We start from the raw sequence: 22866 nt of genomic DNA on the forward strand, positions 1-22866 counted from the left end.
AAGTGCACTAGTCTGCTCCTTAGATCACACGAACTTTGCCTCCTCACAGCAGTGCTTTAATTGTATCTTCAGGCTAAGGAGGGAGCAGCACGGGGCTACACATGATTGCATTCCTTAGACCAGGAAGTAAGCTTAGCAATAAAACCAAGAATTGCAAAAGACTGGGGCAAAGATATTCATATATAAGTAGCATGTTAATTCACTCAGTTCAAATCAAAGCCCAAAAACTTTTAAACCAGTTCTAAAAAAATTATTTACAGAAATTTTGCTGTGGGGACAACAAAATGAAGAGATTGTGATCTGAGCGAGAGTCAGTTCAGTTCACTAGCACAACTTCCAGTGATTCTTCACCTTTCCAATGCTGTCACCTCCAGTTTCTCAGTGGAAGTGAGTTTCTGGCATTTTTAAGACTGAAGAATACATGTAGCACTGTGAGTGTACTGACTTGTCTGTGGACAATTCTACCATAACACACAGTTGCAAAAGAAGTGGCTATTTACACATCAAGGTATCAAATTAAAATGAACTGTCAAGACCTCACATCTTTTCAAAACAGAGAAGCACTGCTACTGTAGCAGAACTTACTGAGAAGCTGTACCTTAAAAGACTCCTTTGTACATGGCTAGCAAATTTGAGCAGATCCAGTTTTGCAGGTAACATTCCATCTTCCCACCTATATCCTGCTATATAAGTACTCACACCCCCACAGCATCAAATCCTCTCCTATTAGGAGAGAACCTCGAAAGCAAGAAAGTACAAGTAATCAAGCCATGAATTCAGATTCACACCAGAAGAAAAACCAGCTCAGGAAACTCCAACCCCACTACAAATTCAAAGGCATGGCATGAGGTTTAAAAGCAGCTGAGAAGGAACACTTGAAAATCCTGTGTGGAAAGATATATAAAACATCACCAAATGTATATTCAAGATGTCCAAATCCTACAAAGCAGATAGGTTACTGGCATCTATAATTTTTAAAAAAGAGCAATTTCAACTGCTGTTTCTTTTATTTCAGCTTAAGGAAGCAAGCTGTAAGGACTTTTCCTTCCCGATATCAATCAAGTTTGACTGCCCAAATGAAGTCACTGCTCAAAACATCAAAAAATTAAGACCTATTTTTAGAAAAGAATTTGAGTCACACATCCCTAAAGAGAAGCTTTATAATGAAGCGGTGTCTTCTACTACTGTGCAGACCAGCCAGAAATGGACTTGTGGTCCATTCTGACTGCATCAGTTATAATGAAGTAATAGAAGAAACCATGCAATGTTACTATGTTGACATTCTGCTTACTCTTTAAAATAAAAAGGAAATATATATCAAGTACTAAAAAGAATAATTATGAAAAGCAGGTTATAAAAAGTGAAATTTATTAAAAGAGGAACAAATATAAAAAAGAAATCAAGAAACATATCTGCTCATAAGCCTTTATATCATTTTGCTTTCTGCAAAGGGAGGTCAATTCCACGCTTCAGCATAGCACCACCTGATGTTATTTTATTTATTAACATTATAAATAAAGCATTCCTACCTTGACCAACAATGTTTCTATAACATGAAAACACAGACACCCTGAGCAAAGGTCTATCTGAATTGCAAGCACAAGTATGAAAGCATAGAGAAAAAAAATAAATCTAATTCAGACTCTTCCTAACAGCCTTCCTTCCTATGTTTTCAAATACATAGGCATCAGTCAGTAGCAAGTTGAAAGCAAAAGGACACTTTTTCTCTCTTAGTGCATGGTTATAACGAATGGAATTCAAGGCCAGATGATGTAAATGATTACACTGTATGGAGGTTCAGAAAGCAAGAAAGGTATGGAAGAAATCTGTATTTCTTCATAGACCTTTGACAAAAAATCCTTTATCCACAAAACAGTGGAACTTTGAAGATTATCTCCAGATGCTGGCACTATTTGTCTAGATTTCTCTAGTCATCAGCCACTGTTAGATGAGGAAACTGGGCTAGGTAACTACTCTTCACCACATAAACATATCTCTATTTCCTGTTTAACATAGCAACATGCTCTGTTGCTCTGTACAACATCATTATCTCTCAGGTTTTCCCAAGAACATGGCACATGGAGTGAAATTTCACAGTCGCACAATTTCATGTCGTGTTCTCTACTCTCTTCTCAGAAGGACAGTTTCCAGTTTGAACACTGCAGTCTGTCTTTATTCTCAGTGATGGGAGCTTCTCATACGTTGGCTGTATTGATGACATTCTTCATTTTTCTCCTTTGCAGAGCCAAGTTCAGGGTTTTGAAGAGAGTGTCGCTACTGTTTAGAACGTTGTAGCGATTCACTTCCACTAACCTGCTGAAATCATATGGCTCAAAGGTGAAATTTAGCGTACGGTAAGGAGAATCTTTTGTCTCAATTACAAAGTCACCAAAGGATTTCTCATCTTCTGATTCACGTTTAACTCCTGCAGCAAGAAAAAACAATACGTCAGCCATAATAGACTTATGTTTCATGTGAGGAGGATATCACAGTCAATTTCTCAGTTGAACCACAATTCTTTCCCTAAAGAAAGAAACACTTTCTTCCTCTAGGATTTCAGCTCCTTTATGATCCAAAGTCCTTGGAAGCTGAAGGCAAAGCTCCTTACCTGGACTTTTGTATTTCTGGAAGGTGTCATTCACCAATGGGAAGTGGAGAACAATGGGAGCCTTCGGATTATCATTGTCCACAAACACATAGCATTCTTTGGGCTTCTTCTCATCTTCCTCACTCACTTTGATTTTTGGAAAAGGTATTTCCCGCTCTTCACAATATTGCTGAGTCAGCTCTAAAACCTGTTGTCAAAAACAAGTATCACTCTGATAGAATACTAGCCAACCACTGTGTCTGTAACTAGAATCCTCAAAGAGGGAGGCTCTTTCACAAAACAAGTGACAGAAATCCACCGTAAGACTGCACAAATCAATTTCTCTGGCTGGTGATACAGAAGAAGTACAGAACTAAAAAGCATTACCAAACATCAACAGTTTGTTGAAACTGTTTTTATGTTTTACTACTCTAAGTATATATAACTTCTCTGCACTTAAAAATTAAATATGTATAGAAAAACTCACTTTCATGAAGAAAGTCCCCAACTGCAACAAGAATCTTACGAAGTAAACAAATATTCTAGGTAACATGATAAGCTTCTGAATGGAATCATAGAGTTGTCATTTCCAATCTCCTCATGATATTGAGAGTAAAAAGCATGGTACAACAATATTTTAAAGTGGTGAGGATTCATTTTAATGCAGTCTTTCATCAGCGTTTGCATTCAACATCAACTAATCTATCATCGTGAATGTGATTCTGCACTCTTATCTTCCTGTAATAGTGCTATGTCTCTTACCTCAAATGGAGCTTCCCAGGAAAAATTGAATGACAAAATAACATCCACATCCCTCTCTGGTTGAAGTACCAGTGGAAAGGGAGAGTTGATAGAAAAGCCACCATCCACTAAATATAAGTTCTCCTCCATAGGGCTCAGCTGGTTGGGAAACGCATCCAGATGAGTGCCTGTAAGACACTCCAAGTAACAAAAGTAACTATAATGCTTTGTTACACACTGCTGACTACAAACAACATAGATCATGCTAGGGCTGTGAGAAAAAAAACACATTATAACATGTACTGAGATTGGTCATAAAAATCTGATAATGAGCTTGCCTCATACATCAGAATATACACAGTGGATCAAATCTCTGCTTTGACATTAAAAGGGCTAAATTCCTTGACTCCAGTGGGACGAAGTCAATCTTTTTACACTCTGTAACATTGCTTGTTACAGAACATTAACATACTATTTTACATTCCGGACATATACAGGTTCATTTACCTCTCCAAACCACAAATTCCTTGATTTTAACATAATCTTTATGAAGATATAACCCATGCATGAAGTTGAAGGTCTCTCCACACGTGACCCGGGACTTGAAGAAATCCTGGAAGATTTGCAACAGGGGGCCCCCAGGTACAATCAAGCGAGTCTTCAGCCGTGTTGGATCTCGGAAATGAAATCTTCTGCAGTCATCTACAGAAGTCACAAAGGGTATAGAATACATAGCAAATGCTCACACAGCTTCATCATTTCAATCAGACCTCTTTTCTACAAAGTTTAACCAGTTGTCCTAAGGCTGACTTTGTGCTTTAATTAAAAAGTATTGTAATTAAATTTAAATCAGCTGTATTTTCTATAGTTCGGATATTTACTCATCGTATTTAAAGGGAATTACACAAATCACTGTCCATTTTAATTTCAAATCCACACAAAAACTCTTGTTAGCAAGTGACAACCACTTCTGTCTCGTAAGACAACAACAGTCACATTTATAGTTACAGAAGCTAAACAACTGCAAAGAGGAAAAAAAAATCTCTCCTGCCACTATTCAGTATGGAGTTATAAAAACACACCTGAACATCTCTCAGCTTTTAATAAGTTTCCTTTACACTACTAGGGAGTTATCGTACAAATGGAGAACACAAATGTACAACCAGCTTACTCAATGTTAGTAAATATATACATATATAAATAAATCAAGCTAAGAAGTGAACTGAAAACTTATTTTTCACCTCTTCACATCTGTTCTGTTGTAGCTGTACAGCTTTTGGCTTTCTCTTCTCATGATTAAGACCCCCTGAATTGCAAAACATGCTCAAGACATCTCCCAGAACTAGACAAAGTTTATAGTCAAGTTCATGTTAAAAAAAAAATAAATTAAAAATAGAAAAAAAAAAGTAAACAAGAAAACTACCATTAATCTCCATATGTGACAGTATGGATTAATACATAGAACAAAAGGAAATGCTAGTCTTCAAAACAACATGTAATACATTTTTGAGTCACATTACTTTTAAAGTCACTCCAAAATCAGGAATCTTCAGAAGAATCCAACAATTTTAAAGAGTGTTCTTACCTATGACTTTGATAACATCTTTGAACGGATCTAGAAAGCTCAGTCCTATACCAACCACTTTTAAGCAGATATCATCTAAGCTCGCAGCAAAGGCACTGCCCCACATTCCTGCAGGAGAAATGAATCGTACTTCAATAATTAAATGCTTTTTTCTGGTGCAAAAAGGCTTGTAAAAGGCTTGTAGCTCAACTGCTACCTGTCATGCAGAGGGCTGCCATTTGATCCCCACTGTTCTTTAAATACAGAAACTTCCATGAAAGAGAAGCTCTTATATGAGAAAAGATGCAAAGAGATTGAAAAGATCTAGAGAAGTTTTTGACAGTTAGGATCAATAGCAGATTGCGTAGAGAGATGTGGTGAGCTGTGAGAGACTTAGTGCCTAGTTTCCTATGCAAAACTACTGAGAAAGATCACCAAGGTATCCAGAGCAGACTCCAAGACAGACTGAATGGGCAAAGAAGTTCTGTGTATCAGCAACATGAGAATGTCTGATTGAAGCAGCAGCTTTAATAAAGCTTTAAAAGCTTTGCAGGGCCTAAAGATCTTTTGAACCAAAAGAAGAATTCCAGCTTCAAGCTACTACTATAGTGTTCCAAAGTTACAGAAAGAAAATACATCTGGCACATTAGCTTTACTTCTTCTATTTCTTTCTTTTTTTCAGGTGTTTTTTTTTCCCCCCAACTCAGACAAAAACACGTTATAAAAAATTCACAATCTTCATGTTCCTGACTGATTCCAATAAAATAATATCTGTGTATAGATTGTCACTGCCTGCCTGTAGAAATCTTCAAGGAGGATGCTTCAAATAGGGTATAGTCCTTCAATGCAAAGCCTGTAAGGACATCTATGATCACAACACAGGGGAGTTGGAGAGCCTTGCCTAATACCAAGACCTATAGAATCAAATTCACTAACAGCTGCATTTCTGATTCTGATTTTGCCTCATCTCCTGCACTGAACTTATAAGGAGCATATAATGATTGAATTGATTTGTTACTCAGACACACCCAGGCACTAGCCTAAGGAAGATAGCACCACAACACTTACAGGCAAGTATGCAGTGTCAAGAAACCTTGAGTATTTTTCCAAGGGCAACATTGGAAAAGAACATTATGTCAGATGAAAATACTTGGAAGCACAGGATAATTCACTTCAACTTTGAGGAAAGCAGTAGCCCTCCCTGACCAACCACACCATGCCCTGCCCTCGATTTTCATCTACAGTAGTTTATTCTCACAAGAATTTCACTTTATCTGTGGGAAAGGATCTCTACTTACCACATACATCCTGTTCAGCAACATGTTTGCTCTCAGTTTATCACCAAACATTAAACTAACACTCTGAATACTTCATCCTGTTCAGTTCTGAAAAGTATTCTACCCAAGCAAGCTTAAGACATATTTTTAATAACATATATATATATATCTAACATATAAATATAAACATAAACATAAAGTTGACAGAAAGCAAACAATTTTCTGACGAACAGGTATCACCCATTAAAAAAATTCATAGGTAAGGAATAAAAATGAAGTTAATGGAATGAAGTAGCATACTACAGCAGAAAACATTAGCTACTACAAGGCATGACTATAAAAGCAGTGGGATACCACTGGCTTTTTAAAGAATCTTTTTACACATGTAGGAATATATGACTATAATACTATAAAATAGTGCCTAAACCTGCGGAGAAGAACTTGACATATTTTTCCCCTCTTCTGATTCTGGGATTCTGGGATCTGAAGAGATCAAAATGTAAAAGTTGATGAGTCCTAAAAGTCCTACTGCTGTAAGTTCATACCTTGTAGAAAACAAATTCTAGGCTCTGGATGTTTCTGGATGAGCCTTCCCATGAAGAACTCACTGTCAAAGTCTTCCGTTCGGACAAAAGCCCCGTATTTGCGAAACCCAACTTCATAGGGAGTAAACTCACACCATTCTAAGAAAGAGTCAACAGATCAATGAGGACTTGCTCACCTCAGAGTAAGCTTACATGCAAACACTTCAATACTGAAATTAATGTTCATACAAGGAGGGTAAGGGGGGTAAGGAATCTACCTCCACTTCTTTTACTATCATTGTGGATTTCCTGTCACTCTTTCCAGGGAGCCTCTATTTTAGATAAAAATCATTAATATAAACTCTTGTCCAGACTTTTGTTGACTAAATACAACCTTCTTTTTTCCTGGCTTCTAGGAAAAAAACAAACAAAATATTTTGCTCTTAACTTTGTTACTAGAGAAATATCCTACCTATTTCAACTCTACCCTAAATCTTTTTCATCACATCTAAGGGAAGCAAGTTCACTTTTCTCAGCTCTGCTGCTGCTAGCAAGCTCTGCTCACTACTTACCATCAACTTTTAAAGTACTAATTTCAGATTTCTGTTGACCCCGTGTTAGGCTTCCTGAGTTGTCTGCATATTGAAATGACCCTCACACTTGAAAGCCTTCCATAAATATTTACAAATGAAATTCATTGTCCTCCAAGTTCTGCTTTAAAATTTTTCTTCACATATATGCATTTCTTCTCCAGAACAAAAGAATAGCAGTGGAAAAACAAAAGATCAATAATGGTATGCAGGTGTACACAAGCACTGGCGTCCCTGTCTCTTTACATCTACACGCAATTACTGCCTCATATTTAAAAACTGTAAGTGACTAGGACTGGAGCAGCACAGGTGAACTGAATTTATGGACTTCAGCAAGTCAAAATAAAGCTGCCATGTTCATACCTGCAAAGTCACCACTGCTAATGTTGGGTCTCACATTGACAGCTGCATAGATAGGATAAGGGTTCTGGGCCCATTTCACTGCTTCTTGCTGATCAGACAGTTTTGATGGATCTTCCTGGTTGCAGCAAGGAAGAAGAAACACACTAAGTAAGATAAATTCTGTCCTCACACTTAAATAATTTGAAGCTGTTTCTTAGTATCAAACACTACTGCTAATTCAAAGTCCCCTTTCCTCCTTCCATCTGTGCACATGGTTAGGTTTTGACAGAATATTTAGAATGTCAGGTGTTATTAACAAGCTAATTACTCCTCTGATTTCAGTTAGTATAATTAATATTGCATAGTGATATAGTTCTGTAAAACCAACATCAACATTCTTTCAGACAATGTGTTGAATACAAAAGCTATTAATTTAACAAGTTATTCCAAACATACACTCCATTCTTCTACAGCACTAATATTTAAAGCTACAAAATCCTTTACCAAGAAAAGTGCTAGAAAAACTGAGGCAGACAGAAGCAAGTACTCCTCCTTATGTTTATTCTACAGTGCTGCCTATTCCACATCAGCCTACAAAGCTGGAGAGTATCTAATTTCTTGACACTTAATATACAGGTCTGCAAAGGTCCCAACTAGAAGTCAAGCAATAGGGCACGTCCAAATAAACTCTTTTACCTTCTGTTGTAAGAAATACTCCACAATAAGGCCCCACAAATCTGTGAAGGAAGCTTTCCGTCCACTACTCTCCATTGCACTCAACTCCTGGAAATAATATTTCAGTCGTTCTGGGGAGAACGCCCCTCCTTTGCTGCTGGACACAGCCCTCTGAGCTCTGCTAATTGCATCTTGAAGGTCCTTCTGGGACCAGTTAGGGTCTTGATATAATGTTGATAAGCACCTGAAAATATTTACATTAAATATCATTGGTAAAAATGGCCTTTACATAAACAAAGAATTTTAGCTAGATATTATATTACTCCTGTGAGTAATGCTTACTTCTTGGCTCGAGAAGTCAAGCTAAAAGATAAAAGATCATCAAGAGACAGAAATAATGGATCTTCATGCTTTAAGACATGCTGAAAATCCTGACAACTAGCAGACAGCAAGGCTGCTACTGCATATAGCAATTGAGGCTATAAACTTCATCAGAACATAGGTCTCATTAAAATGAGAAACTGGTTTGTGTGCTTGATTAGCAGATAACTAAATCTGTTTCACAGTCTGGCTTTGAATCAAAAGGCACAGACCAGATCATGAGGTTAGTGCAAGAATACCACATAAATCAGAGTTAATGCACAAAGCTCTACAAGGGAATATTTTATTGTCAGATTGCACAAAGTGCTGAAAGGGGGGATTATATCGTCAGGTTGCACAACTCCTCAGTGAAATCATTTCATGAAAACAATGTGTACTGATACAAAGGATTGTTTCACTATGTACTCTAAGAACTGATTTACTGAAACATTCTAACCATGTCTGACACCTCAGCACACTGCTCCAGACTACTACAGCCAGCACTATTCCCGCACTCAGCTGCATATACCATTTTGGAAAGTAGCAACATAGTGGTCTGCACAGATGTGTTTCCAGACTTGAAGCATCTTTGTTATCTTCCAAGCAAATCTTGCAAGCAAATAGGGAAATCTTTTGAAATGAAGCTTCTGAGAGAATACACAGCAGCTTTATCAAGGTAATAAGTTCAAATATTCAATTTCCATGCTTGCGAAAGAGTAGATTCGTAAATATAGCCAATAGCCGTATGGGTCAAAAGCAGTAATAGATTTTAGAATGACTTTAGGATTGATATTAGAACTCTCAGGTGAGATCTGATGAAACATTTAACTTCATTGTCTACAGATGGCAAAGATACAGTTCTAGACTAATTTACTGCATAAACACTAACATACTGAACTAGCTTTCTGGAATCAGCACTGCACACAACTTACCAAGTAGAGCCAGAAATTCCACTCAGATACATTGCAGCATCCAGAAGGCCCAGCTGCTGAAGGCCAGCTAGGCTGCCGTAGAATGATGTCAGTGCTCTCATCCCACCTCCAGACCCCAGGACTGCTACAACTGGAACCTGCAGCCAGCAAACACAGGAGTCAAAACAGGCTTTTGAATTGCCAGCAAATCATCAGTTAAACAGAATTAATGCTGTGTAAAAAACATAATACCTACTTACATTAATTTCAGGTTTGATTTCAATCAGCACTTTCTCTCTTTTGTAATTTAAATATATTGTTTACTATAAAAAACAGCAGCAATTCCAGCCAACAGTGACTTACTGAAGTTGTTATGTATATTACTGCACATTCACTTGCATGCCACAGAATACACACACTAGAATAAAAAAAACCACTGTTTCTCATAGGAGCACCTACAGTTCACAGGACAATGCATCAGGTTACCTAGAAATAGCACCGTCACTAAATAAGCAATTTGTAAGCAGCTCTGCTGTGCCAAGATTCAATTATGCCACTCTGAAATTGACTTTCCCATGAGAAACCAAAGCCCAAGACACAAGAGCTCGGCTAAAGGAAGTGCATGCATTCAGAAATTTCAAGTTTGTCAAAAGCACACACGTCCTTCAGAATTTCAGAAATACAAGATTTGAGACTTCAGAACTGAGACACTGCAGGGATCTCTCATGGTAAGTGTAAGCCACATGTTTACAGGCAAAGAATCCTACATACCTTACTAACTACCAGCCAAACACAAAGGATTTTTATCAGTTTCCCACTGTGCTCAATACCTCATCTCTCTGGGGGGACTGCTTTAAGTTAAGAGTCTTCTTCAGTGCTTCAGAAACAACTTTCTTCCTTTTGTCCACAAATTCTCTCTCCTCTTTGCAGAGGTCAAAACCCAGTCGTACATCTAGATCCCAAGTGCTAAAGTAAAATTTAAAACAAAACAAAACAAAAACAAAAAACAAAAACACACACAAAGTTTTCAAAGGTTTGTAATTTCCAAGGAAAAGTGATTTCTGAAAGTATATTCTAAGTGGTGATCTGAATCACTGGATTACACTATTAGATGACTATCACATGAAAAGCTGACTGTAATATGTAAGACTAGCTATTTTTAACAAGATTGTTTGGAATTAAAAATGAAACACCTCTCTGCTGTATTTCTTCCTTAATGTCCAATTACAATATTTGTGTCAAGCATTCATTCAGCCTAAGCTTTGGGAATTTCACAGAAAGGAAGAAAAAATTCTCAGTGGTTGAAGGAAGATTGTGTAAGGGGCAACTGAGATCACGGTATTAACATGGAGGAGGACATAAAGAGATTGTAATTTTAAAACAAATGTCTGGACACCCTGCACCCATCCAACATCTTCACACACTGAGCTGCTCCTCTCCTAATTGTCAGCACAGCACCATGTATATTCTGGGAATTATCTGCAGCTATCAAAGTTATATAATATTTTAAACACCAGCTAACCATATTTCATGTGTTTAAGTTAGAAAACAGAAAAGTTTGCCCCAGTTAGAGCAGGATTGAAACCAGTGTCTGAGAAAGTACCTTCAAAAAGAATAATCACAGATGCCAAAAGAAAAACAGCCAAGATTTTTTCTTTAATCTGTCTCAAGAGATGCGTTGGGACAATGGCACTTCCCAGAGCAGCAGGCACACACCTTTTCCATGAGAAAAAAGCTCTTTCCTCATTTTAGATATCACTAAAGTTCCCACTCACCTCTCTACAGCTTTCAAACTTATATCCAAACTTTCTTCCTGTAAAAACAGAACAAATTCTGCAATCGACAACAACTTCATAGGTGGTACTACTAACTGTAAGTTATTACATCAGCATTGCCACCAGATACTAGCAGGAACAGCATTCTCATGCACAAAACTACATCTGTGGAACATTTTTATCGTCAGGCTATTTCAGACATTTTCAGCAATCTCCACAGCAAACAAACATTTTCACTCTGCTCTCTGAGCACATTCACTCTTCCACAAGCCTCTTGCTTTTCTCTTCCTCTGATATTTCAGTCATTCCCGTTGACTTTGTTTTTGCAAGACCCAATCATGAAAATATATTTTAAAAAGAGCTTCACTGAGCTTGCTATATCATTCTTGAGCTACAAGAAAACAGCACTCCTAAGAATCACATTCAATTAACTTTCAAAATGCCTATAGGAGAAGAGCAACACCTGAAATATGTTAAAAAAAAAATATATAGAAATCGTTCACATTACCTCTCCCAGAGGAACAATTTTATCAATTTTTTTTCCAATAGGAAGGGAATTAAGTGGCACAGTCCCCCGTCCTAGAATTGTACAGTGCTTTTCAACATCAGGGTTCATTCCATCCTAGTATAAAACAAAATGCCTTTTGAGCTCTCCAGAAAAAGTGTTAATAATATGACTGCTTTTGACATCTGTACATTCTAGAAAAATATATCTAAAACTGACATCCCTTGACATCTGAAGGTCCGTGAGGAAATTGAGGATATTGAATCTATGTTTAAAGGCTTTTTCGTGGACTGGAGATGCTGGTTTCAGGGTGAATTTACTTAAAAGTGCGTATGAACTTTCTAGCAATCAGCACAGCTTCTTACCTGTAGGAAAGATATGGTTTGTTCCAGTTCCACTTGTAGTTCTGGATGGATTTCTTTGTCCACGTGAAAGACAAAGGAGGTTCCACATTCCTCCTCATTGTCCAGACTCCAAGGAATACACAGCTGCTTCTGATATGCCCCTGGAACAGACAGCTTGACCTCACAGTTACCTATGAGTTAAAATAAGAAATTTAGACTACAGAATCCATTTATTTAAATGTTCCAAATTAGGTACTTCTATTAAACGTGGTTGAGACTAGGAAAAAAAAAGCAAAGGCTCAAGGTTCCCTCACAAGACACCCAATGGCAGAAACACAATATTACTCAGCGTTTATTTCCAGTACTAAATTAATTTAAAAAGTCAATTTTGTAATCAGTAAGAATGCACTACACAGACAGTATCAAGTGTTCCCTCTCTCCCATGGAAGAAACATCCTTAAACCCTGCAGGCAATCATACCTTGCTGTTTCTCTTTCGTTTTTTCCTCTTTGTTGAGGGTGCCTTGGAGCGACAAACAAGGATGAACCTACAAAAAGAAGAAATCAGCTCTGGTTACAAGGTCTGAGTTCACTTTCTAGTTGAAGCTTAATCCATCTACTATAGCAGGAATCAGGTTTACAAATGCAACATATAAAAAAAGACATTAGGGATTACACTAATTTTCCAAAGAAAAAGCAAGTATAGTTTCAACAGAAACAGATTATTTGTTCATTTCAGAACCAAAATTCTTCCTCTTCCAGTTCATTTTTGTTGTCTTGTTTGTCTTTTAAATAGTCTCATGGGGGAGGAAAAAAACAAAACAAAACAAAAAAAACCCACCCCAATGAGTTGGTTTAAAGTTTCAAAAACTGAAACATGAAACTCAAAACCAGAGGGAAGTGCTGGAGAGAATATGAGTTATTTGAGTGCAGGGTTTCAATTCAGAACAATTCTTTTACTAGTAAATACCATCAGGTATAAATCTCAGTACATATATAACTGACTTCTGTGTACTCACCACAAGTACTCCATTGGTCAATACCTCTGTAGGAGCATCTGAGCTGTGAAAGGAAGAGATTTAATGCAAATAAGTTTTGATTTTAGTTTGCATTATCCTATGTTTCAAACTGCCTATCTAGATAAAAAGTAGGAAAAGAAGGTCCTTGGATGCAAGAGATCTAAGCAAACTAGACTGACACTATTTTCTGTGACAGAGCAATACAAGAAATTACTAAAGGAGAAATTCCTCTGCCACTATATGCATGTTATTATTTGAAAACCTAAACATAAGCTGAGATTAGATAGACTGCCATACATCTATCCTTGCAATATAAACACTTGTATTCTTTAGGAATGCAAACTTTTCAATCCTAACTGATTTAGCTCATGGAAAAAAAAAAAAAAAAAAAAGTTGATGTACCTTCCTTTGCAGTGCTGCTATTCTCATAAAGTCAATTTTGTTTATTTCCTCTTTGGTTTCCACAAATTTAGAACATTTGCTGTCAGCCACTGGTGATCAGCTTAAGCATAAGCACCACAGAGAAGTACTGTGCATTAGCTTTTATATGGACAAGTCTATGCTGCACACAAAAAGCAACAGAAATCACCTCTCAAGAGTACAGGTTCATTAAACTCTTCAGGTAAGACTCACCATTTCTCCAAACAGAACTCTACGTCCAATTCTTCATTATCCTTTAAAAATAGAAGCGTGACTCTTAAACTTGAATACAACCAACACAAGCTTTCATTTTTTTGCTTTTACAGATAATGCTTTTTTTTTTCTTGCTGCTCTTTTAAACATACTTCTCCTCCCAGGCTTTTCTTATATTAAACACAGATGTGTGAGCATGGCATAAATGATTTTTGGCTCTCAGATCCATTACTCCACCAATCAAAAACCACTTATCCAGCTCAAGTACTACTGCAGTTCCACCTCTAAAAACAGCATCCTCAGGAGACTTTGACTCAGCAATATGCACTAAAGGGTTGATCAAGATCAGCTTTCAAAATAACTGAGCAGAAGTCAATTTGAACAATTCTCTTTCACTGAAGTTGCTTCCAGTTCCACAATTACTGATCAAGTTTACCTTTTAATCGTTCAGCAAACGGTGGGAACAAGGGTTTTAGTAAGATGCCTGTGATCACAAATCATTCAGAGGGCCTGTGACAACCTCTCAATGACGAGGGGGTTGGAACTAGATGATCTTTAAGTCCTGTTCCAAATGAAGCCATTGTATGATTCTAACTGACTAACTGTATACCAGTCTACTCCTGATTGTACCAACAGATTTTTCAAGAAACCTGTGATCTAGGCCTATTATAGGAATGTGTTTGAAGCAGTGTCAAAAGAGTTCAGGTTGGTGACACAACTTTAGTTATGTGAAACAAGCTGTCTTATTGCAAGGCCATAAACAAGCCCATAGGGACTGAGAGCAGCTCATAGGCACCAACTTCATCCCTATGAAGTAGAAATTAAATGTAATTGTACGTAATCCTGTATATAAGCTTCTCAGTTACTAAACACAGAAGTAACCTTTGAAGCAATAAACTTTACTGCAAACTGACGATGATCAAACAAATAAGGTAGTCTGCAGTTCACAAAAGGATTGCTGTAAATTCAGTTCGTTTTAAGCCTAGCTTCTGCCCCTTATGCATGTTAAGAAACAGTTCAAAACCTACAAAGGCATTTCAACGCCATATTTTCTATAAAACAGCACCCATCCCAAGTTTTATTTAGCTGGGCACCCCAAAGACTGTGGAACCCCCAATTTTTTATTTTTATTAAAAAAATATATATCTCTCAGATGACAGTAAGACCATTTATAATACCATCATCTGTCAATATATTTTCCCCTTCTGGCTTCTACAACAGACAAATAAACAAGCACACACTGCCTCACCTCAGTAATGTGAACAGCAGCTATTCAGAGCTGACTGGGGAAGAGCTGAGGACTAACCTGTGGGTTCAACTTGAAAGTGCGCAGCAGGGGCTGACCCAGCTTCATGCCTCCTACATCAAAGACAATGGAAGTGAGTTCATCACTGACTAGGACATCCTTGTCGTAGAGGGTCAACTCCAAAATGTTCTAAAACCAAACAGAAACAAACAGCCTCAAGTGAAGACAGAGAGCCACTTCCATGAACTTCAGTAGCTGTAAACAATAGACATTTTATGCATTAATCAGTACCCCATCCCTTTGCCTTCTCTGAAAGGAATTCACCACTTGCAGCAGGACTTACAGAATAACTAAGCACAAAGCTTCTATTTGGCAGTCATGCTAAAACCAATACTTTAAAAACTGTTTCCTTCCCTCTGTCATTAGAGTCTACTTTGAGAACAAGTGCTGACAGTCTGGAAGCTTTGTTTGGCTCAGACAGCAGGACTGCCTATATTAAGATTTTTGCTTTTCCTGATCATAGGAAATCATTCCTAGACTTGACACAGTGAAATAAGTGGCAGAGTGATTTGACTTGGAGTCCTAAACAATAGTCAGTGTAAGGTGAGCAGAGCTAAAAGAAGGCAACAGTTACAATGTGGAAGTAGAAACAACCCTTGAAAAGTTGCATCATCAGGAAATTTCCATCAGCTTTCTCAGACACTATCCTAACTTCTCTTTCTTGAGTTTTATCACAAAGTAATTTAAGGCAAATTCTGGCTGCTATTTGCAAAAGATGGTGGTTGCCATTATAGCTTTTGGTACCACTGAAGAAAAACATCACCTTACACCTCCCTCTGCTTTTGAGGGTAATGAAGATTCCTTGATTTTGAATGAAGTATTAAAGAAGCCAACACACAACCATAGATGATTCAACCAGCTCCACCAAGTATGTTCCTTACCTTGACAGCACTGTGGATTCGATACTGGAATGTTTCGTTCCACTCTGGGTTATCAGAGTTGTCAACAACCTGAGTTCGGGAGACATGGGGAGATGCAGTGGGCAGTTTCAGTTCCACGTAGCAGTCTGCCTTTGACACTAGAGCAGAGAGTTCAGAGACGCAACAAAATTGTTACTCAAACATGCCCTTTCCCATGAGCTCTTCTCTTTCTAGATTGCATTGTGTCAGAAAAAAAAAATGTGCAAAATCAAGATGGGGCTTGTAGTGCAAATGCCTTGAAGCTTACAGCTCTGAACAGCAGTAAATTGAATGTTCAATGTCAGTATTTCTCTTCCTGGTTCATCCAAACTACAAAGCTTTTAATTTATTTTCAGAAAAGGAGTGTTGATACCAGAACCAAAGCAAAATCATTTCCTTGCTGTTGCAAGGAAATCCTTAAATCCTGTTAAATTAATACGACCCATTAAAAACTTCCTTCTGTTAATTTGCTCTGAATTTACCCTATGAAATATAACTTTAATTTAATATGATATATTGTATTATTGCATTATGATATTATACAATTTTTCAAGTCTTGCTTTGCACCAAGAATCCAGTAGTGGTACTACATCAAGGAACAATGCAGATATAATAGGAGTTAATGTAACTCCTTTTCAGCTATTTCATTTTCTGAGCTTTCCACAACTCCTACCTGACCATGTTATTTGTCTTGTTTCAGTCACATAGCTACATTCTTTCAAAGAACCACTGAAAGATTGAGGTTGAGAGGGATCTTTGAAGTCATCTTTTCCATCCTCTGCTCAAGCAAGGTCTCTTAGATAAGAAGGTTGCTAAGACCATCTTCAGTGTTGAATACCATAAAGGATGGAGATTTCAAAGGCTCTCTGTATAACCTGTGTCAGTGCTCAGTTACTCTCAGTTACAAAAAAAAAAAAAGCTTTTCCTTATGTTCAGATGGAACACGTATTTGCTTGTGCCCATGGCCTCTTTGTCCTGTCTCTGGGAACCACTGAAAAGAGTCCTGCTCCATCTTCCTAACACTCTCCTTTCAGATACTTGTACACAATGATAAGATCACCCTGAGCCTTCTCTGCCAGCTCTCTCAGACTCTCATGAGAAAGATGCTCCAATCCATCAGTTTTAGCAGCCCTTCATTAGACTTCAATATTATCATCACTCTCACAGCAGACTGTGCAGTGCAGCATTGGAGCTAACGCTCCAGCGTGGCTTCACCAGTACTGAGTACAGTAGCAGGATCATGCTCTTGACCTGCTGGCATCTGCTAATACAGCTAAGGATACCATTAGCCCTCTTAGTGGCAAGGGCACGAAGCTGACACCTGCTCAACTTGGCTCCCACCAGGACTCCCAGACCTTTTACTACCAACTGCTTTCCAGCCAGCTGACTCCCAAAACATATTGGTGACTGCCATTTAGATGAATGACAGAACGATGCAAACATAATAAACAGACAAATGAAAGAAAAAGATACTAACAAATTATAGCTTCCAATTATTTATTTAAATGCAAATTGCTTCTTCCAGGTGCAGGAAAACAGTTCAGCAATGGAAAGGGTAACATTTCCCTTAACCTGAGTGCTGAACTCAAAGAATGCTGGGTAGACCACAACAGTTAGTGTAGAAAAAAAAAGCTGGAAGCAAAACGTTACCAGGACTCACCTGATTTTGTCCCACAAAGCAACGGTGTTAATCTGTATCTTGGCCTCAGATTAAGCCTTAAAATATAGCTGGGGCTTTACAATAGAAACCTTTGTGTAGATGCCAAGGCAATACAGTGTGTATGTAAAAAGAACCCAGAATAATAATACCTGTGTTACAGATGACTACTGAACAAAGAATCTGTTTTCTTAATACCTTTACCAGATACTCACACAGATCTGTACCCTTGATGTTTCTCGCTCTGAGGACTTTTACTGTTAGGTTGTAGTAAGGGTGCTTCTCCCACTGAAAAGACAGGAAGAACACGGCTCAACATGTACCTCAATTACAATACCTACTCTGTAACCACACTAATGACAATTTAGAGAAAAGGACCAGAAAAGTCAAACAAAAATAAACAATTAATGACTCAGTTTGGGAATATATAAAGTATTTTAAGTGTCCTGGAGGAAGGCTATAGGAGGCTAGAAGGAAACTCAATTCCCTTTCAGCACAGTAATGACCAATGTCTTAAGGTAACTCCCCACACATTTCAGAAAATAAGTCCCTGATTTAGGGTTTCCTCTAATTATAGGTAGATTTTTATTTACTTCATTAACTCATTCCTACTGAAGGATAAAACGAAACTGGAACTCCTCAAGTAATTTTAATAATGACTTGACTAGTTTGTTAAGAGGGCTTGCCAAGGATACATGCATGCTTGAGTAATAGCAGCCGTGGCAAGAATCTTAATAGCATTGTCTGAGTACGTAGAAAGCACGTGTTAACAATAAGGAAGAAAAAAACACTTATTTGTAGAAACAAACTTCATAGCAGCTTGAGCAAGAAGGAAGAACAAACCTCAAATTCCTACTCATTCAGAATTGTTACTGGTATCAACGCTTTTAAAATGCACATTACTTTACCAGCATTGATCAAAATGTAATCCTTTTTCGGGAAACCATCCATACGGCTATTTTTGGCAGGTAATGTTAGTTTCTAAAGGACTAGATGTGAGGAAGAATATAAACCTGACCAAATCCTAGAAGATCATGAAGAAGTGGGTGAATGGCAGGGGAAGATGAAAGAAAATGGCTTGGAAAGATACGGTGCAGAGATTGGGCAAAAACAATAGCATAAGGTTCATAAATGGAATGACATGAATTATGCCATTCAATTACAATACGAACCCAACCGTAACAAGAGCCAGCTAAAAAAATCTTTCTATTCTTAATACATTTTCCACAAGTGGTCACTAGATCTGCACTTACCTTTTCTACAGGGTTAACTTGAGATCACAGAGTTCAATTTCAGAAAAACTAAGCATTCATTGACAACTATATTCACTAGCATCTTTGCTTACAACAAAATGCTAGAGTGCAAACTGTTATATAAAAACGTTAGCCTTTGGTATCACTGATTAAGATATAAAAATAAATAATGAACCTTCAACTGTTAAACTGTTCTTGAATGTTCCCCAACTAATGAATTGTACTGTACTCATTAGGCAGTTGCCTAATTGTGCACTTTCCCTTATTTCTTACCACCTTAAGATATTTAGTAGCTTTTGCAAAACAGGGTTTGAGCAATACAGAAAATCCAAGACATACTTACTATACTGAATTTCTTTTCTCTGAGTGACATCCACTAAGAGCACCAAGGATAAAAGTCATATGCATAGCCTAAGATTCTTCATAGTCAAGTGCCAAATAAAACTTAATAACTTAATGTGAGCTTATTTGCCTATTACTATCGGAGAGCTTTCATTTGCAACATCAATATGTTCAAGATGTTGCCTTCCCACATTTCTTTCTAGCAGTAAGATGTGACTTAACTTCTAATTTTATCCCAAGTTCTGCTCCTCAGATGCTTTTTCTTCGTTTTTAAGCCTTTCCTAATCACATTTATTTACTCCCAACCACAGAGCAATTTCTCAGGCAAAGTCTGCTCTCCTTTCTGCCTCCTCAAGCTACAGAAAGGACTACAGCAAGGAATACAAGATTCCATAGGTTACTCTCACTGATTCCCTGCAGGGTGCCACAACTCTTCAAGATTATTGAGAGGCAAAGCTACATGATCACATCCTCACTGCTGCCAAAGCAATCTTCACTAACATAGTTTATCACCTTGAATTCAAATATTACCATCAGAGGAAGCACAGAACTCCACAAAGATAGAACATGGCTTGTTTTACTGCACACCATCTGTCAACATAGTCACAAGTTCAGAAGTCCCTTCCAAAGGTCTCTAACAACCATTTATTTGTAGCCAACAATTACATCACTGAGGATACAATTCCCTCACCCGGATCATGATTTAAAGGCACATAATGCAGCAGATATCTTCTTGCTCTCTCAAAGCTCTGCTATCAGTATGCCATAACCTCCTATTTCATCTTCCATTATTATTTTTTAGCCAAGGCGTAGCAATGCTGTAACATATCGTAATATGAACTTACATAGCAATGAAGCATAAGTATTGGATAAGGTCAATCCAAACACATCTAGGAAGAGATAGGCAAGAAATGTATGTAGAAATTCAATGACAACTACAATTTTGTCTACATCAGTGTAGATGACAATGTTCCTATGTACATGACGCCTACAAGCAGCCAATTCCTAATTTACAGTTTAATGATTTTTCAAAACCACCCCTTCCTCAGAGCTCAAGAGACTGCAAAAAACTTGAAATCCTTATGTGAGGGTACAAGACTGAGTTCTCACTCTTAACCACTGTCTGGACTCTTCACCTAAACTGAAGATGCTGATGCAGCAGCAAGGGACTGTAAAACAGGTTATCTTAGGTGCAGGGCCCACAAATATTCTACGCTGAACTCTGCAAAATTTCTTAAAAGATTTGATTATACTGAATTCTCCAAAGCCAAATGCTAATCTACTTCCCTCCTTGTTGCTCACTATTAAGTAGTTTTGTCTTTTTTTTTTTTTTAAACTTATAAGCCAATATGACTTTGCTATTTTATTACTAAATAAATAACACACCTCAAGTCAGCAACAATCATTTTCATCACAAAGCAAATGGTAGAGCACAGTGGCATACAGACAGCAAACCATCCTGTTACATTCAGTGGTCACCTCAATTTTAAGTTCCAGATTTGTAGTAGGAGAGGCAGATAACATGATGACAGATAAGGCTGTCTGGGCAAAGGCTCCTTCTCAAACAGCTGAGTGCAATTCAAAACTGAGGTTATTAGGCATTCCATTTTATACAATAGAATGATAAATAAAAATCAGTTGAAGGACAAACCATTGTAACCACTTATCTAATGTGGTTGTACTGCATTATGAATGGACGGTTTAAGTCATCGTTAATCCTTGTCTACCACAAAGTATAAAGCCTGGTGAGATAAAGTAGACAATAAAAAGGAAGGAAAAGGCAATCAAGGATATTTCACAAGAAAACACATAAGAACCCTTTTATCTCTACTGATGAGGAGTCTGACATGCTGGAGTTCCCCCCTACAAAGATAGCCACGTGTTCCCCTGAACCTGAGGAACCAAGAGATCAATGCCTGCATTGTTTCACTCAGAACACAGACTTAGTAAAAAATTTGGAATCTCCATTAGCGTTAGCCAAAAATTTCCCTCAGTTATAAATTTCCTGTGATCACTACAGGAGTAGTTTCATACACATGCAGTAGCAATAAATCATTGCCAAACAGATCTGCTAAGGAATACTGTCCTAAAGGCAGCGCTACAACTTGTCTTACCTGACAGTGATAAAATCCACTCTCCTTTCTCTCTTTTCTTTGGAAAAGTACAGCTGCCAGAAAAGGCAGCACTCTGGGTGGAACTGAGCCCCGCAGCACCCCATGGAACATGGAAAAAAATGGCCTGTTGTCTCAAAAGAAAACCTGGCCAAAAAGAAAAGCAGAAGAACCCCCAGACGTCTGGCTGCGAAGAGCTGCTTACTACAGCCTTAATCTGAAGTTTCACACCGACTGGGCTTCATTCCAGCTGTGAAGCAGAGGTGTGGCCTGCACTTGTCAAACAGCCCAGTTCTACGCGTCACTGACAGGTTTTTCAAATACTGGTGAAAGATAGCAGCAAAGCAGCACTGGACATGGGAGCTCTGGCTAGGAAAAAACATTGCTGTGATAAGGCTGCAGCCTCAAAACTCCCATTCCAGATTTTCTTTTGGAGTTCCAGTGATCTTATTTAGGACTTGTGCTGGAATTTGGAAAGAGTTTGAAAACACCCATGATCAAACAATAGTTTTAAATAGAAATTCCAGTCTGGCAAGCCTTGAATTTGTCTCTGAATGGCTACGGTCAGTGATATTTCAGAGAGCCCTGAACAGAGGCACTATGATTTGGTCTGCCTTTGGATGCATCAGAGAACAATAACCTAAAACCACATCTAACCCTGCACGATGTGGGCAGTCTGTGCAAGTCCTTCCTTTATTCTCCTTTCCTCACAGCACTGTCCTTATTCTTCCACCAAAGTTTCTCGAAACGCTGTACAACAGATTAGGTCCTGGATCTACTGTGCTTTCAGAAATATCTTAGTAGTAATGAATGGAAATGATGAGGTTTTTAAAACAGCTGCACCTCATGTACAGGCTTTTATTAATCTGAAGCACGAGACAAGAAACTTACGTGCTTCAGTAGTTAGATAGCAGTATCAGACGTATGAAAGCCAGCATGTCACCAATGCAGACCAACATGAGAACGTGACACACTGCTAGCAAGATCCCATTAATTAATCACTTCCTGTTGTTAGTGTCAGTCACTAGATTAGAACGTAAGAAAATTAATAAAGCATAGGCACTGGTATTTGAAGTACAAACAAGTCAGTACTAGTCAGTGAACTCACAGACTTAAAGGCAAAAAAGCAAATACAGTACAAGTGCAAAACAGCCAGTGATTGCTTTAAACTCTCATGATGCATTAAGTGCTATGTAAACACATCTGAAAAAGTGCTTCTTTATATTTCATCTTACCATTACACTGAAAGTTAAGAGGCCCATTCTGTTTTATTTATTAAAAAAAGTGGAATTATAAGCACCATGACTGTGAAACAGAGGAAAATTGAGGCAATGTACTATTTTGTGAGTGCCCAACTGCATTTAAGTCAGGCTTACCTGCCTTTTCCTGAAGTTCTCTGCCCTCTTCCAGTGAAATCTCACCACAGGAACCTAATGTTTATAGAATTTCTCT

The 22866-nt window shown here is 37.9% G+C and overlaps 1 protein-coding gene across 1 annotated transcript; it reads right to left on the minus strand.

Annotated features, from left to right (window-relative positions):
• Positions 1 to 2195: 2195 nt before the first annotated feature.
• On the minus strand, positions 2196 to 21528 carry PLA2G4F (phospholipase A2 group IVF; the record flags this gene model as incomplete). The annotated part of the gene is made up of 20 exons (XM_079537444.1): positions 2196 to 2425; positions 2609 to 2795; positions 3350 to 3516; positions 3836 to 4030; positions 4914 to 5021; positions 6715 to 6852; positions 7647 to 7761; positions 8322 to 8544; positions 9593 to 9729; positions 10402 to 10537; positions 11347 to 11384; positions 11855 to 11968; positions 12217 to 12386; positions 12676 to 12742; positions 13214 to 13256; positions 13847 to 13887; positions 15153 to 15281; positions 16034 to 16170; positions 17924 to 17996; positions 21418 to 21528. The coding sequence occupies 20 exons, from the start codon at positions 21526 to 21528 to the stop codon at positions 2196 to 2198; spliced, it is 2559 nt and encodes an 852-aa protein (XP_079393570.1).
• Positions 21529 to 22866: the final 1338 nt, after the last annotated feature.

The sequence above is a fragment of the Tetrao urogallus genome (genome assembly GCF_951394365.1).
Source record: "Tetrao urogallus genome assembly, chromosome: 6".
NCBI classification, from domain to species: Eukaryota; Metazoa; Chordata; class Aves; order Galliformes; family Phasianidae; genus Tetrao; species Tetrao urogallus.